At 36.4% G+C, this 16,814-nt stretch overlaps 1 protein-coding gene across 1 annotated transcript in view; it reads left to right on the top strand.

Annotated features, from left to right (window-relative positions):
- Positions 1–16,814, top strand: part of Megf9 (multiple EGF like domains 9) — a 103,721-nt gene that overhangs the window by 73,126 nt on the left and 13,781 nt on the right. Inside the window, exon 3 of the mRNA XM_004641467.2 lies at positions 10,091–10,230. Coding sequence (XP_004641524.1) covers positions 10,091–10,230 — 140 coding nt within the window. The remainder of the gene's footprint in view (positions 1–10,090; positions 10,231–16,814) is intronic.

The raw sequence follows: 16,814 nt of genomic DNA, 5'->3' as shown, positions 1-16,814 counted from the left end.
AGGACTCAGGACATAGGAGAACCTATATTGTAACATTATGTAACTCAGTTGGATCCCAAATTTTCTGATCAAGGAGATTATGGGGCCACAGAGGAATGTGATCGATGATGTAGAGTGTGCCTAAGGAGAGTCACCTGGAGAGAAAACATTCTCTCAGGCTTTCACAGAGAGCAAATTGGTCAAGCAATGGCCGTGACTCATCCATATGGCTGACACTCACAAAGGATCTACAAACTGCAGTATAGGGTTTTAGGGTAAATCCTGAGGGGATTTGACTGACCTTATCAGATACAAAAGTTACATGTCTTGTTATATAGGTCTTGCTTTGTCTTGGTCTTAACCATCCAGTAGAAAAGTATGAAAATGAAGTATGAAAAGTAAAGCCACATTAATATGCTGAGCTGTAAAAAGCTTAAATCAACAACTTTGGACATTGCCAGTCTTATGGAAAACCCACTACTTTTATGGAATACTGGACTCTGTTGGGAGATTCTGCTGAATTCAAGTAGCTACAATATTTAAATGACAATGGAAAGCCCTTCTCTGACAAAACTAACCAAAATTGGGATAGAAATGAATGACCATTTTATATCTGTATACTTAAAATAAATAGGATGGATATATGGCTCCATTCTCTTAATTTAATGAATAGAGAGGGTTGTTATAATAGTGTTCTAGATGGGCTATCATGTCTGCATCTTATATAATGAATAACTACTAAGACAACAATATGCAATGTATTAATTATTGAAAATGTGCCAGTAATCAGTTGTGAAACTTTTCATTGCTATTTGTTTCTCAGTAAAATTATTTAAAAAATAAATCTTTCAATTTACCTACTTCTACATGAATGAAAGTTTTTTATTAATTTTATTGAGAAACAAATAGCAATGAGACAGTTTCAGTGAAAAATTGAAATTTTAAAATTGAAGATTATCAATGATGCTACTAGAAAAAGGGAAAAAGCATTTCAAGGAAACAGGCTGTTTTAGTTACTCTTCTCTCATTGTTGTGACAAAATACCCGATTCAAAATTAAGGAAGGAAATGTTTAGCTAGCTCAGTTTGTGGAAGTTTCAGTTCATACTTGGCTGGCTTCAAGGCAGACTGGCACATGGCAGAGGGTAGCCATTCATGGTGGAATATAGCAAAACAGCAGGAGGAAAAGGAAGGAGTAGCAGCAACAATGGCTGCAGAGAGCAGGTCTATCTCCCTTATGTTGCAATCAGGTTGTATCCCTCCCTCCTCTCTCCCTCCCTCCCTCTCATCTTTCCTCTCTCCCTTCCTTCCTTCCTTCCTTCCTTCCTTCCTTCCTTCCTTCCTTCCTTCTTTCCTTCCTTCCTCTTCAGGAATTAAACTCAGGACCTGTGCTTACCGTGCAGGCACCACGCTGCTGAACTATATACCTGGCTAGACACCTAATTTCTTTTTATTTTATTTTATTTTATTGGGAAACAAATATCAATGAGACAGTTTCAAAACTGATTAATAGGACAGTTTCAATAATAAATACATTGTACATTGTCATCTTCTTAGTGGTTATCTGTAGTACAAGATGCAGACAGAATATCCTGTCCAAACACTATTAGTACAAATCTTTCTTCTCATTGAATTAAGCAAAAATAGCTGTTTATCTATCCTAACTATTCTGCATATACAGATACAACATGGTCCTTCCTTTGTATCCCCCTTTTTTTGTTTAGTCCTGTCATAAATGGGTATTCCATTGGCATCTAAATACTATAGGTGCGTGAATTCAGCAGAACAATCCAACACAGTCCAGCAGTCCACAATAGTAGTGGGTTATCCACAGAAGTTGTTAACTCGAGCCTTTCACAGCTCAGCATATTAATACGGCTTTACTTTATATACCTCGCTTTTATACTTTTCTGCTGGATGGTTAAGACCAAGATAAAGCAAGACCTATATAACAAGAAATGTAACTTTTGTATCTGATAAGGTCAGTCAAGTACCCTCAGGATTTATCCTGTAGCCCTGTACCGCAGTTTGCAGATCCTTTGTCGGTGTCAGCCATGTGGATGAGTTATGGCCATTGCTTGGCCAATGTGCTCTCTGTGAAAGCCTGAGAGAATGTTTTCTTTCCATGTGACCCTCCTTAGGCACACTCTACATCATTGATCACCTTGCTTTGTGGCCCCATAATCTCTTTGATCAGACACCTATTTTCTAATTCTGTCTCCTATTGGCTATATCACTTTAAAAACTGAGTTGCTCATGTCGCTGAAGCTCTACCAATTCAGGATGTTGAAGTATCAGTAGGTGAGCATATCTGATGCTCCCCCGGTGTTACATATTTGGAGTACATTGAAATATTTATATTCAGTCAGTCTTTATGATCTTTTCAAACAGCTTGTTATTCTCATTTTTCAAGTGTGGAAATTTAACTTGGTGAAAAGTTAGAAATCTGAAACCTTATGTCAGAATAGTTGTAAGGCCTACATTAAGTATTCATGAATATTTTGTTTTGTACTTTATAAGTATTAGGAACACAATAAGTGTTAATATTACCTTCTGACCAGTCTGCTTACCACATGTAGGATCCACAGGGATTAGAACTTGGGTATAAAGCTCTTGATTTCAGCATAGCTTTATTATCATTATCATCATCATCATCATCATCGTCATCATCATCATCGTCATCATCATCATCATCATCATCATCATCGTCATCATCATCATCGTCATCATCATCGTCATCATTAGCATCATCATCCTTATCATCACTGTGTGTATTTTATTACAGGGTCTACAGGGTCTCACTACACAGATTGGACTCAGTGATCCTCCTGTTTTCAGCCTCCCAAGTGCTGGGATTACAGGCATATGCTACCACGCCCAGTCTCATTCCCTTTCCCAGTCTCATTCACTGTCTCAGCACGGCCAAGGGGCAGGGCCAATACAGCACACTGGGGATCGAACCCCAGTCCCCTGCATCTGCCTCAGCAGGCTCTTTAGTCTGCTGAGTTATCTGGCCAGCCCAGAATTGCCATTATTGACAGTTTAGGTTAGGCAGGTTTTGTTTGCCTTAGTAAACAAGTACCCTCCAAAACTACCCCCCAACCGCACCCCATTAGTCATTCCAGTGAGAAAAATAAATTCTAAATTCCAGGTCCTACAAGTCAAGTTTTAGAACACAGCATATACAAAACTCAGGTATTAATAATTGTACTTTAAGCAAATCTTTTATAGTAATCACAAAAGAATTTAAATGTTAATATATTTGAGAAATAGCTTATTTTTTTAGGTGTTTGGGTCTCATGTTTGCCTCTGAATTTTATTTTTTCAAAATGACTTAGAAATGCAGAAATTTCTATCAAAATAATAGAGTGAGTGGGTTTGAGAATTTTTGTGGCTGTTATTTCTTCTGTTAAAAGGAATGAAGGAAATAAAAAATAACTTGCTTAGTTGACTTAAATTAGCCTTCCTGAGTTATGGCTCTGGAAATATGATACTTGATTCTTTTGCTTTTAAGTTTTACTTTTAAAATAAATTTTTATATTTAATTTTGATAGGATCAGTTTTCAGAAAATGTTTGTACTTAGGCAGGGTGCTCTGAGTATTAGGAATGTCTATCTGAATATGGGATTTCCTCTAAACACATTTTAGACTACTTGTCCTCAAAAATACCAGGAATGTTTAGCATAATAGCCCAATGTTTCCAACAATAAAGCTTCCCTTTTTTCCACCAGAAAAGGAGATTTGCGCATTACATAATGGTCCTTCACAGGACTGTAGACCGGTAGAATAGACAATCTTTTGCCAGAATGTCCAATTATGAAATTTCTTTCATAGCAAGAAAAGGAAAAATGAGTTCTTTTACTACCTTTAAAAAATCATGAACCAAACATGAAATGAAAAATGAATACTTTTCATTTTTTTAATTTTCTCTCTTAAAACCTTTTGCCAGTTTATCAAAAATATGTACTAGTAGAAATTTTGAAAAATGCTTTCCAATGAGAAAACTTTCTAGTTACTTCCTAAAACATATTTTTAATTCTTTCTTTCTTATTTTTTATTGATACAGGGTCTTGCTACTACGATCCTCCTGTCTCAGTTTCCCCAGTGCTAGGATTACAGGCATGAGCCACCACACCTGGTTTTGGAGATAACACGGTGCTCCTGGGGTTCTGGGGATGGAACCTGGGCTCTTGTGCTTGCCAGGTAGTGCTTAGACCACCTAGCTATCTCCCCAGCTCTCCCTTCTCAATCGTAAAGTTTCCTTTCCAAACCCTGTCTCTCCTAGATGATTATAAAGCACTCTCTTTTCCTAGCTACAGTTTGGCCCAAACTGATAATTAACCCTTATTTTTTGCTATATTTTCAGATTTACTAACAGATTTTTAAAAATAACAGAGACTTCCTCACCTTTGCCTACTGGAAAATCGAACCTATTCTCCTTATCATTCTCAGAATAAGTGAATAAAGACCCAAGAATATTGTCATTATCTTCACAGTGGCTTTCAGTTTTGAGGATGGGTGTGTTCTGGACAATGTGCTGAGTACACTGTGTATGGAATCCTTAGTTCTCACAGCATTTTACCAGTGAGACTGTGAGGCTACGAGTATTTTCTGCCAACAAATCACCAGCAGAGCTCGACTGGGACTAGTTCTCTGTCTCCTCAGCCTGTGTTTATTCCCCCATAAATTTTGATAATTTCCTTCTTGAATTCTACCCTTCTCACCTAATCAATATGATCATAAAATAGTAGAAATTCTGAATATTCTCTACCCCTTCATCTTAAACAGAACAGCCCCCTTATAAAGACAATTTGGTTTGTACTTTTGTGATATAAATATAGGCCTTATCTTTAAATGATACACCTTTGAGTTTTCTTTTGAAAAAACAAGTACTCATATTGGAAAATATATTGTTCATTTTTTTAAATATAAGATTTTTAAATAAATAAATAAATAAATAAATAAATAAATAAATAAAAGTGAGTTTTATTTCAAAAAAAGATGTTAGAGCCTGGTGTTGTGGTACATGTCTGTTGTCCCAGGATTCAGGAGATTAAAGCAAGAGGATCACTGTGAGTTCAAGGCCAGCCTCGACTATATGGTGAGACCCTGTCTCATAAGAAAAGGAAAAATGTTGGAGTGCAGGTTGAGTCTAGGGCCTTGCATATGCTGAGCTTGTGCTCTACTTCTGTGCTACTTCTATCTACTACAACTGGTTTTTTTCAATGTCAAAACTTGGTAATATCTGTTCACCCCAGCGTATTAAAACCTTGTAATATCTGTTCACATCCATGAGTTTGTAAATACTATCACAATAACACCAAAAAATAATCTGAGAACCCCATTTGGGCTAATTTAACAAATGCATAAGGTATGTTGATTTGTTCTTAGTATAGCTGAATCGCTTTTGTGAATCATTATATATTGTTTTAACATAATTCTCTATATTACATTAGTACTTTACTAGAAACTCACATTTTTAAGAAGTAGCTCCAGAAGAGCAATCTTAAAAATTTTTTAAAACTGATTTCAGTAGTATAGATAACTGGATTTCTATTGAAAATCCAGTTCTGTGCCCTTATTTTCCAAAAAATGAAACTGTATGTCTTGTGTTCTTTATTTCAAATCTATACATAAGCATAAGTGGTCTGTTAACAGACCATTTCTCATTGTATTTATATCGTTGACCTTTGCTTCAGAAAGCATTCAACAGTGTTTAATAAAAGGAGCCCATGAAAGGGGGTGTTGTAAAGCCCTTATTCTCTAAGAGAAGTCACACAGGCAAGCTTTATGTTTGTTGAGTGATTTAATTCTTGAACATGCAGAAACTGGCCATGGGCCATGAGTAACAAGAGGGAAGAGCACTTCTAGCACAGTTCCACAACCACGATTTCCCACTCTGTTCTTTAGATATTTTTAAAGAGAGAAAACCACCTCCTTCCCTGTTATTTTAAACTATGCAGGAAAGAGTACAGTAGCTAGATTCAGTCAACAGAATCGTCAGAATTCAGGAAGTTTCTTTTGATTTCTAAAAAATTAGCAATTAAAGAATAGATTATCCAGGGAGAAGGATGCCAGCTTACAGCAGTCTTTTGGTACCTGGAAGAGAGTTATAAAGAAAATTCCTATATGGGGCTAGCAACTACTTTGGGAGTACTGGCTACATGATGACTACGAGATATTGATTCTGTATCTAAGATGATCATTTTTCTTGTAGGTGGTGTATTAGGCAGGCATCATTGTCAAACTGTTTATCTTGTTTGTGGAATAATCTTTAATTATTCTTTAGAGGAAGGAGAAGTAAGCATGTTTTAATGCCGTAAAAGCCTTGGAAATTGGCTAAAGAAGCATTGCTAGCTGTTCTTTGAAAAGTACAGTATATTCTTTGTAATCTTCCAACAGTATAGAGAGACTTAAATGAATTAATTCCTTCTGGTTGAGTCCTGAGATGTTTTTGAACTTTATGTTTGATGAATATTGATTTCCTTTGCTAGATCTTTTAGTTCATTATGGGTAAGATATGCAGATACATGTTTATGGTGTTTCTTTCCTGTTTTGCAAAGTTACTCTTCAGAGATATGTATGGTAAATTTATGTTGTCGTTGAAAACAATGCTCGTCTTTTATATAATCAATATAAGTTTAATTAAGCTTAAATTCATTTGAGCATCAAAATATTTGGGCTCATATCTTTTAAATACTTGCTTGCATTTTGTTAAATAACAGCTGATCTTCGAGCAGTAAGATTCCTCAGCTTTTAATAGAGAAGAAAAGAGAGACCAAGGTTTATTCTGGACAAGCTAGAAATAGTATCACTGAAGTCAGAACCTGCATATATGGTGAATTGTGGTGCTTGGGACATAAAGAATGATAATGGGAAAAGTTTGGCTTTGTAGAAATAAACATGCCTTGCTAGCTATGGTTAGAAACTTCATCCTCTCTCAGTTCTTTCAATAGTGAAATGAAGATTAGGACTTCTTCCTTGTAGAATTGCCATTAGGGTGACAGAAAATATGTATTTATTAACACAGACATTCAATAAACAAGGCTTATTGTTTTCATAATTATTAAATGTTGTCCTGTTCCTGCTTCCAGGTGCCTTAGTTTTATGTTTTCTCATGTATTTATATTTTTACACTTGGAGTACCTAATGTAATTCCTTGTGTAAAATTAGCACATGTACATAACACATCTTAATTTCTTTTCTATTCCCTTCTCCTCTCTCCTTCTCCCTCCATCTCTTGATTCTCTTCCCATTTGAGAGAGATCTATTGTTCTACTTTTTATTACTTGTCTTTTATTTTGCTCTTCATTTATATGTTGGGTTTCTCATATAAGAGAAAACATGATATTTATGTTTGTGTATGTGATATATTTTACTTAACATTATGACCTCCAGGTACATCCATTTTCCTATAAATGCCTCAAATTTATCTTTCTTTATGGCAGAATAATACTCCATTGTGTATAAATAACACAGTATTCTTTATCCATTCATCTGTTGATGAACGTATAGTCTTCTTCCAAGATTTAGCTGTAATGAATTGTGCTGCTGTAAACAGGGGTATGCATGTGTCACTGTGATATGATGTCTTTAACTCTTGAAAACCAAGAAATTATATAACCTATACTAGGAAGATTTTAATAGAAATTAGTTGGATATGTGATTTCTTAGAGTAAAAGGCTTTGAGATACAATAAGCACGTATTATTTACCTGAGCTAGACTTTCTTTTGTAGATTGGTCTTAGCCCTAAAAATTTTTCATGTAGATAACCTCCACTTTCCTACTACTTTTTAATAGTTTGGGTGATACTATAAAGAACTAGAGTGGGGCTGGGGAGATGACTCAGTGGAATAAGTGCTTCCCTGGCAAGCACAAGGGCCTGAGTTCAATCCTCAGTTCTGAAAAAAAAAAAAAAAAAGAACTAGAGTAATAGAAAAACAGAAGTAAAATTCAACTCTAATTACTCAAAATAAATTTCAGAAGCAAAAGAAAAAAAATCCCTCATTATTTAGCCTAGTGAAAAAGTATGTTTAGGTTTATATACTATAAGTAGAACACACATAGTTAAAAGTTGTAGCATTTCCATTCTGTGAAATGAATTCCACCAACCCTTAAATTTAGAATTTCTATTACAGATACATAAGTAGAGAAGGTAATAGTGGATTGCTTCAATTGATGTGCATAGGTGTTAGTTTTAGCTCGGCCTCCTGAACTAAGATAAACAGCTCCACAGGGGCTCATTATTAAGAAGCTGAATATCTAAGAAAATCTATTTTAAAAGCTGTTTTACCTTAAATTGTCCCCCATCTGACATGAGTGGTGTCAAAATCTATTCAGAAGTGCAGAATTTTGAGGGTGAAAAATAAGCATGTAAATAAGGGTCTCAGGGTTAGGACTCAGTGTTTCAGCACTTGTCTTGTATGCACAAGGTTGTGGGTTCCATCTCTAGTTATGTAAAAATACATAAAATAAATAAAGTTGAATATAATTTCAGTGTGGCTGGTGAGGCCTAACCAGCTCAGCCCTAGGCTATGTATGTTTTTTCTCAAAACCCTAGTATTAGTGTTGTCTTTCATTTTTGTTTTTTCCCTTTTAAATGCTTACTTCTCAAATTTAGTATGTGGTCTTTTCTGTTTGTTTGCTTCTTTTTGTCATTGCAGTATTTAGGATGAAATCCAGGGTGTATTCATTAAGCTAAACCTCAGCTTTTTGTTAAACTTTTTAAGACAGGCTCTTTTCATGTTCCCAGGTGGGACTCAAACTTTTGATCCTCCTGCTTCAGCCTCACAAAGTGCTATTGACACTTCCAGTCACATACCCCACCAGCAGCTTAATCTGTGCCTTTATTATTTGTCAAACATTCATTAAGTATCTACAACAAGCTGGGCATATGCTCTATATCCTATCTGTAGGTAGTAAGCTCTCTAAGATATGGTCCCTGAACCAAGAAAACTTATCTAGTAAGATGTATGACATGAAAAAGGTTATTACAGTACATAGTCCCTATAATCGTGATAGGTCTTAAAGACAGAAAACTATGATACTTGTGTCAGAGCATGTGTAAGCGACTAGGAAAACAAGACTTACATACTAAAAGAATATAGGACAATGCAAGTTGACATGAAGTCAGTAAGCCATACGGTTTCTGAGGACTACATAGAGCAAAGTTTCATGGAGAAAGAGCCTAGAAAGCAGAAAAATTGTAGAGGTGAAGAGGGAAAAAAACAGTATATTAAGAATGATCATACGAAAAATGACAATACTGAGAAATATTTGAGAGAAAAGACAAAAGTTGATCATTTATTGGGTATGAATAAATGTTCATAAGAATAGAGAGAAGAATTGAAAGTGACACCAAAGGTTTAATGATTGGAGAGAAAGGGTATCATTGTTATAGTGAACATCTAAGAAGAGAAAATATCTAAGTAGGAATATAGAGAGTACTAACAGTATTTTTCTTTAGAATTCTAGCCTTCTTTTTCTTGGAGGGATAACTATCTAGAATTTCTATGGATTTTTAGAAATCCTCATTTTGCCATCTTTAGCTTAGCAAAATTGATTCAAATGCATCCTAGGCACAAAATAAGGAGTAGCATCAATTCGTAGGATCTAAATAGGCCTAAGTTGGCACATTCATTAAGATCTTTTTTTTTTTTTTCATTTTTTTTTTCATTAAGATCTTAATCTTCATATTCTTCCTCCAGAAGCTTGGTGGAGGATAGCAATGTTTCCTCTTTTCTCTGCATTGAAATGGATGCTGTTAAAATGTTGGATACTTCAGGAAAGAAATATGCAGTGGTATGAGTTCCATGTCCCAGTGCTTAATATCAACTGATTTCTAAGCACTGGGAACTTCTACTTTCCATGGATTCCTTATCATTTATTTTAAACTGCCAAAGTATACAGGATTAAATAGTTGCAAGGATTAGTGTTAGTACCATGGTAGCTGAATTATACAGTCATGAAGTTTTGCAACTTCCAATTTAAACTTAAAAAAAAAAAATCCTGTTTCTAGTAACTAGAATTCAGTTGAAACCCTTTGCTATGTTAGAAACATCTATAATCAAAACAATTCACGTTTGTTCACTGTTTTGGCTTTTATTTACAGTTCTGGGAGTTGCCAGTGCCGAGCGGGTGTCACCGGGGCGACGTGTAATCAATGCCAAGAGGGATATTACGGTTTTAGCAAGAATGGTTGCTTGCCCTGCCAGTGCAATAATCGGTCAGCCAGTTGTGATGTTCTCACAGGTATGTTTTTGCTTAATTTTTCCATGTAATTATTCTGTTGCTCTTTTCATCTTAAAGTCTTTCTATATATGTTGGTTCTTTTCAAACAGTCCTAAGGAGGTGAGTTCAGTTCCTGCACACTGTGTTTGCCTCAGCAGCACTGAAAAAGTCCCTGGCACACCACTGAAGTATGTAGCACAATACAGTGGCAAGAGCAGAGCAAGAAAGACACTGGGACCCAGCCAAGAGGTCTGCTGATGCAGCTGAAGACCCAGAAAGGGAGCGAGAGATCCTAGGTCAGAGGAGTGTGTGAAAGGATAGTGGCCAAGGATTTCCATGCTGATGAAAGGCCTTAGCCTGCAGGTTCCGAACGCCTAGCACACCCCTATCCCCATCAAAACAAAGAAAACCACATTTAGGCAGAATTAAAATAAAGTTTCTAATCTTCAGTTTTCTTAAACGTAAAGACTAGAAATATTATTTGAAGAACTTTTCACCAACCAAAAAATCAGGATACCCTATTTTCACAGACACAAATATTTTTGTGAGAGCAGAGTAGCACAATATTTGAAATTGAAAATATTCTGAAAAAAAAAAATCTCTGTTGAAGCTTACTCTTGCTTCTAATCTGCTGTCCAGTAAAGCATATGTAGGGAAGTTGTTTTAGAATAAATTGTGAGTTTTTTCTTTTATATGATTCAGTTTCTGCCAACTTTCCAGGTAGACCTTGTGCTGTTCCTTTTTTACTGCCTGATACAGGCATTCTGCCTTTTATTTCTAAAATAAGCTTTGCTCCCTTGTCTCAAGATTCTCTTTCATGATCTTTCCTCTGCCTGGACAAGTCCTTCTAATCCATCTTGAGCCCCGCCCCAGACTCTGTCTTTCTAAGTTATATTCTTCCTTCAGGCCTTTAGTTAAAGATCACTTCATTAGAAATCATTTCCTGGTGACTAGAAATCATTTCCACACTAAGTGGAAATTTCCATGCTCTCACATCCACTTGTATTTTTTCATGCCATCTATCACAGTTATTAATTATATTTATTTGTAGATGTGAGTCATGCAAGGCTGACTCACTACGTTTTAAGTTCTGCAAGGTCAGGGACAATACCAGTTTTGTTTACCAATGTAGATGCAATCTCTGACATGAATCCTGACAAAAGTAGCTGTGCGCTCAATGTCCGTTGAATAAATGGACGAATGAACAGGAAAACAGACAGAAGGAAGGTGAGGTTTGTTGTTGGGAAATCAGAAACGCTTCATCGTACTAGATAACTGTCAGTAGCTTCCTAGATCTCTTATCGTACTGTGGACATTGCTGGCGCTTGCTTTTATTTTTTCCTTGAAGCAATAAAGCACTTCTCCTTACTGTTAAGTAAATGCCAACCTGTGCTTGCTCTGGAGATAACTTAAGGCCAGAAAAAAGCCTTTTCATTATTGTAACTTCTAAGAACAGATAGTGATAGAGCAAACAAGTAGCATCTGTGCTGGAACATAATGAAAGTAGAACCCAACGTGAAGAAGTTCACATACTTAATTTAAAACTGCAAGCCCCGCATAAAATCTGCCTTTCTTTTTTTTTCTCGGATGAGGTATGTTTCAGCAGTGCTATGAGACGGCCGCCCTCTGGTGGCCACTCGGAGTCCTTATTTTCTCCCCTTGGAGGTTTACTCTTTTAACACTTTGACTTTAGGTTGAAGTTGATTTTTCAAGTTATTCTTTTTGTAGTAAAATATATTGGGGAAAACATGATGTCAAGCAGTTCGATGGTAAATAGCAGAAGTCCTAAAGTGCTTTTTGATCCAGCACCTCTGTGGTCAGGAATCTTCTTGGAGAATAGCCTTCTTAGGAAGTCGTTATGAAGGTGAAGTGCAGCACATTTGTGCAGCCCTCATGGAGGGCCGGCTCACGCCCAGCCCGTGAATGGTACCCGCTCATATTAGGCCATTAACTTTTTTATTTTTTTAAAAGAATAAAATTAGTAAATAAAAAGAACATTAAAACAATAACAGTTTCAATAAACAAGATGCCAGGAATTCAACAATGGTTGTCATACTGCATACTGTTGTCTTCCAATTAGATATTCATTAATTTTTATTGTTAGAGCTAAATTAATTAATTGTACTGGGAATTAAATCCAGGGCCCCGCGATGCTAAGTTAGCACTCTACCACTGAGCTATATCCCCAGTCCCATGAAAATGATATAAAACTATGATGTAAAGTATGATATAAAACTACATGAATGAAAGAAACAGGCTATAAAATAACATGCACCACATAATTAGATCATTTAAATAAGAGAACCCAAATCTCTATAAATAAGGAAAGATTTCAAGGAAACACTTTCAAAGTCTTAGTGAGAGATTTCTTCAGGTAATTTTCTTTCTGTTTCTTTCTTTCTTTTTTTTATTTCTTGATTGGACACATTTTACTTAAAGTAGAGGTGGAAGAGAGTCTATTTTAATCTAGAACTTTGTGATTATGTGGTATATTTATTTCTTTTTAAGAACTCAAGGCACCTTGATGCGTACACAGCGTCCTGTGTGAGTGGCTGGCCGTGGCAGCTTGACTGGGCTGACTGCTCCTTTCCTCCTGGCTTCCTTTCTTTGCTTGGGCTGTCATGCATTCCTGTTCTTCTGTCTCGTTCTCTAGCCTTCCCCTCTTTGTTAGTTCTCTTGCATCTTCTCAGCTCTGCTGTAAGTACGGGTGTTGCCAGAGCTTAGAGCTTGGTAAATTTGCCTTCTCCATTTATATTTCCCACCTAGGTGGTTTCATTCAGTCCCCTAGATTTAAATGTCATTAGATTTACATGTTTCCCTTAATTTCTACAAATATCCAACAGACTACATCATCTGAGTGTTCTAATTGGCCTTATAAACCTAATATATTCAAAATAAGTATTTTGCCCTAAAAGCTAAGCTGATGTCCTTCATGTTTGTTCCTAGTATCGTTCACTCCCTTGCTGAGTTCCAAAGCCTAGGAGTTCGGTTTGATTTCCCTATCTTATTGCAAATAGACAGTCAACTAGCAAGTTCTGTTAGCTTCAAAATGGTCCTGAGTCTAACTTTGTTCATGACCATCCTGCATTGTCCTTGTCCAAGCCATGCCATCCCTTTGAACTACTCAGCCACCCTCTCCTCTACCCTTTCTGCCTCCTGTCTGTCTCTCTGTCTCTGGACTCTTACCCCATCACAGCTCAGTTTCAACATAACTAGAATGATCTTTTAAAAATGTGATGCGTGACATTCCCGAACTTAAGCTCCCCAGTGGCCTCTCACCCCACTTGGAATAAAATTCAGATTTCTTCTCATGGCCTGTGTGATTCTATGATTTTGGCCCCTACTTTTCCCCCTGACGTTATCTTCTGTTACTCTCTCCCTTATTTACCTACAGTCCCTTCCAGCCTTCTTTCTGACAGATTTAAATTTGCCTTCTGTCCCACAAAAAAGATCAGACATTTCTTCCTGCAACAAAGTACATTGCTGAGAGGATTTTGTATAAATTGTGAAATGGCAAAATAAGGAATAAGGAAAAGCCTTTTATAGGTGCTAAGTTATGTCCCCAAAGTTTTGTCCTTGAATTCAGTTGGAAAGGAGCCCTGCATTCCTTTCTTTGACCATTTATTTTTTTGGTTACCCCAACCAAATTTTTGAGATACTTAGCCAAGTAGTATGAAATCATTTTCAGGAAGCATTCGGTATTATTCCTCTTTCTTTTCTCTCCTTCTTCTTGTTTTTGATTTTTGGTGATCTACTCTGTAACCATCTTTCAGCAAAGGGAATATAAATTTTTAGTCATTTTTATTGAATTTCTGGGGGAGGGTCCCACTCAGAACATAATGAAAAACATTAAAGTTCAACTAATTTTATATGCCACTTATTATAAGAGAAAGCTCTTCAAGATTAGGTTTAAAGGAAGCTTAGAGCTCAGTAGTTTAGTTTCCTTAATTTATGCATGAATGAAATGAGGTGTAAGGACAACACGTGTTTTATGGAGCAGTCTTTTGCCCTTTGAAATACTCAGACTACATTAGATCCTTTCCCAAAGAATTAGCTTCCCATTTCACAGGCTGGAAAAATGAAGCTCAGAGAAGCTGTCACTTCAGATCATATAGCTGGTGAGAAGTTCATCCGGGAGCAGAATTCATATTTAATGTTCAGCCTCATACTGTTTCTTATGCTATATTGGCTCTTTTAAGATGTTAGACTGAAAAGAGGTAGGAGGGGTCTTTTTTAAAACTAGAACTTCAGTTCATGTTAGAAAATTGGGCGTCGTGGTGCACACCTGTAATCCCAGCCCTCGGGAGGCTGAGGCAGGAGGATTGTTGGGAGTTCAACATCAGCCTAGGCTGCAAAGTGAGCTCAAGCCCAGCCTGAAAAAAAACCCCAAAACAGAAAAACCCAGAAAAATGAATTTGTATTAGTTTTTACTATATGTAGATTTTAAAGGTTATGATGTTTATTTTTAAGATTAATTTACTTTAAGTTTCTATGTGAAATGTTTTTAAATTGCTTGAAATTTTGAAATATTTTACAATATGCATTTGTGTTAGCTTTCTGTTGTAACAAAATACCTGAGATAATTTGCACAGGGGAAAGTTCTCTTTTTTTTTGAGATAGGATCTCACTATGTAGCTTGGGCTGGCCTTGAACTTTCAGTGATCTTCCTGCGTCAGCCTCTAAGTGCTGCGATACCACATCCAGCTCTGTGTATTCTGGCTTACAATGTTAGATGTTTCAGTGCAGGATCACTTGACTGTCATTTTGTCCCCATGCTAAGGCAGAATGTCATGGAATGGTGTGCATGGTATTGTAAAAGGTGCTTACTTCATAGTGACCAAGAAGGACAGGGGTGAGCAGGAGGAAGTGGAGCCCCAGTGTATCCTTTTCAAGCTACACCCCAGGGGTCTACTTCCTCTAACTAGTTCCTGTCTACTAATATTTCTACCACTTTCCGAGGAAGTTGGGGAGCACACGTTCGATATTTGGTTTTTGGTGGACACTTAAGACCAAAGCATCATGACATGTGATGTAATTTTAATGTGTTAATTTTGTAATACAAAAAGAAAAACAAGACAATAAGCATAAGAGATGCATGTATACTGAGATAATTCAAAAATCAGAGATGGAGGACCAGCCAAATAGCTCAGGGGATTAAAGCACCTGCAAGCAGGCGCAGGGATGAGGGATTTGATCCCTGGGCCTGCCGTGCCAGCCCGGCCCCTGGGGCACGCTGAGATGGCAATTGAGACAGGATGTCGTGGCGTGAACCTGTAATCCCAGCACTTGGGAGGCTGGAAACAGGAGAATCACTACGAGTCTGATCTAGTAGTGAGACCCTGAATACCCTGTAGACCCTTCCCTAAGATACAGAGGAAAAAAAAAGAGATGGGGGAAAACACTGAAAGGACTATTGTCCTTCACAACTATTATTAACATTCTGATGTATTGATGTCGATCTGTCTTTATTAATGTTCTTTTTCTATAACTGTATGCCGGGTACATGCTATCTTTGAAGGAAGGGAAAGGTGATGAGTAATTAAAAACTGAGGAGGTTTATCTTATAGTTGCTTTCATTTTAAGTTTTAAGAGCATACTTGCCCTGCAGGTTTTGTTGTTTGCTTACTTTACTGACTTGTCATTATAAGATGTGGTATAAGACAAATTGAAATAAGTTCTTCTGGAAAGAATTTAAAGTATTATAATATAAATGATTTAAGAGAATCAAATTATATATCAATAACCTCAAAGGCCTAGGATTATCTAGATAGTTAAAAGCCCCCAAATAATAAACATGTAGGCCCACTAGCACTATAAGAAATAAAGCCTTAAATATGTATATATTGCCATTAAGTAAGGGGGCCAACATGACCTTTTCCTGTCTCATCATACTGAAAGGCTTATTATTAGGCCACTTCTCACTTACCCCAGATATCCAAAATCTTTTCCAGAGCTGTTTATCTTTTCTGAGATACAGTGGTCCCTCACTTATCGTGGAGGTTATGTTCCAGACATCCCCGAGATAAGTAAAAATCAGTGAAGTAGCGATGTTATGCTTTATTTTAGTATTTATATATATTTAAGGCTTTATAAACCCTTCCCACACTGTTATAAACCTCTCTCACAGCTTTAGAAACACTTCTAATGTCCTTAACTATTTTCTAAACTTGTAAACCTACGCAATTTCAACAACATATGTATACTGTATGGTACCGCAGAATCCCACAATGCAGTGAGAAATCCACAATAAATAATTTAGATTAATTTTTTTTGAAAACCCACAAAACAATGAGTCTACAAAATTTGAAACATGAAATAATGAGGGCCTACTATATTTTTTCTATTAAAGTTTGTATTTTATCAGAATCTTTTCTCTTAAAAATTATTTCCATTGAACACTTTAATAGAGGGAGAGCAGGTAGATGGATTTTGCATGTAATGCAGGTTTTGACTTTTCTTAAATATATTCAGAATGCTTTGATATTCAAGATTGTTCTATTTTTAGAGCTAAAATCCGTTTTCCCAGGATGTCTTTTTCAGCTATTTTTACTGTCACAAAGGACATAGCTAAAGGATCGACATGTAAGAAGATCTGGGGAAAAAAT

Source organism: Octodon degus, unplaced genomic scaffold (assembly GCF_000260255.1).
Source record: "Octodon degus isolate 3935 unplaced genomic scaffold, OctDeg1.0 scaffold00137, whole genome shotgun sequence".
NCBI classification, from domain to species: Eukaryota; Metazoa; Chordata; class Mammalia; order Rodentia; family Octodontidae; genus Octodon; species Octodon degus.
This window is presented reverse-complemented; position numbering and strand designations above follow the sequence as displayed.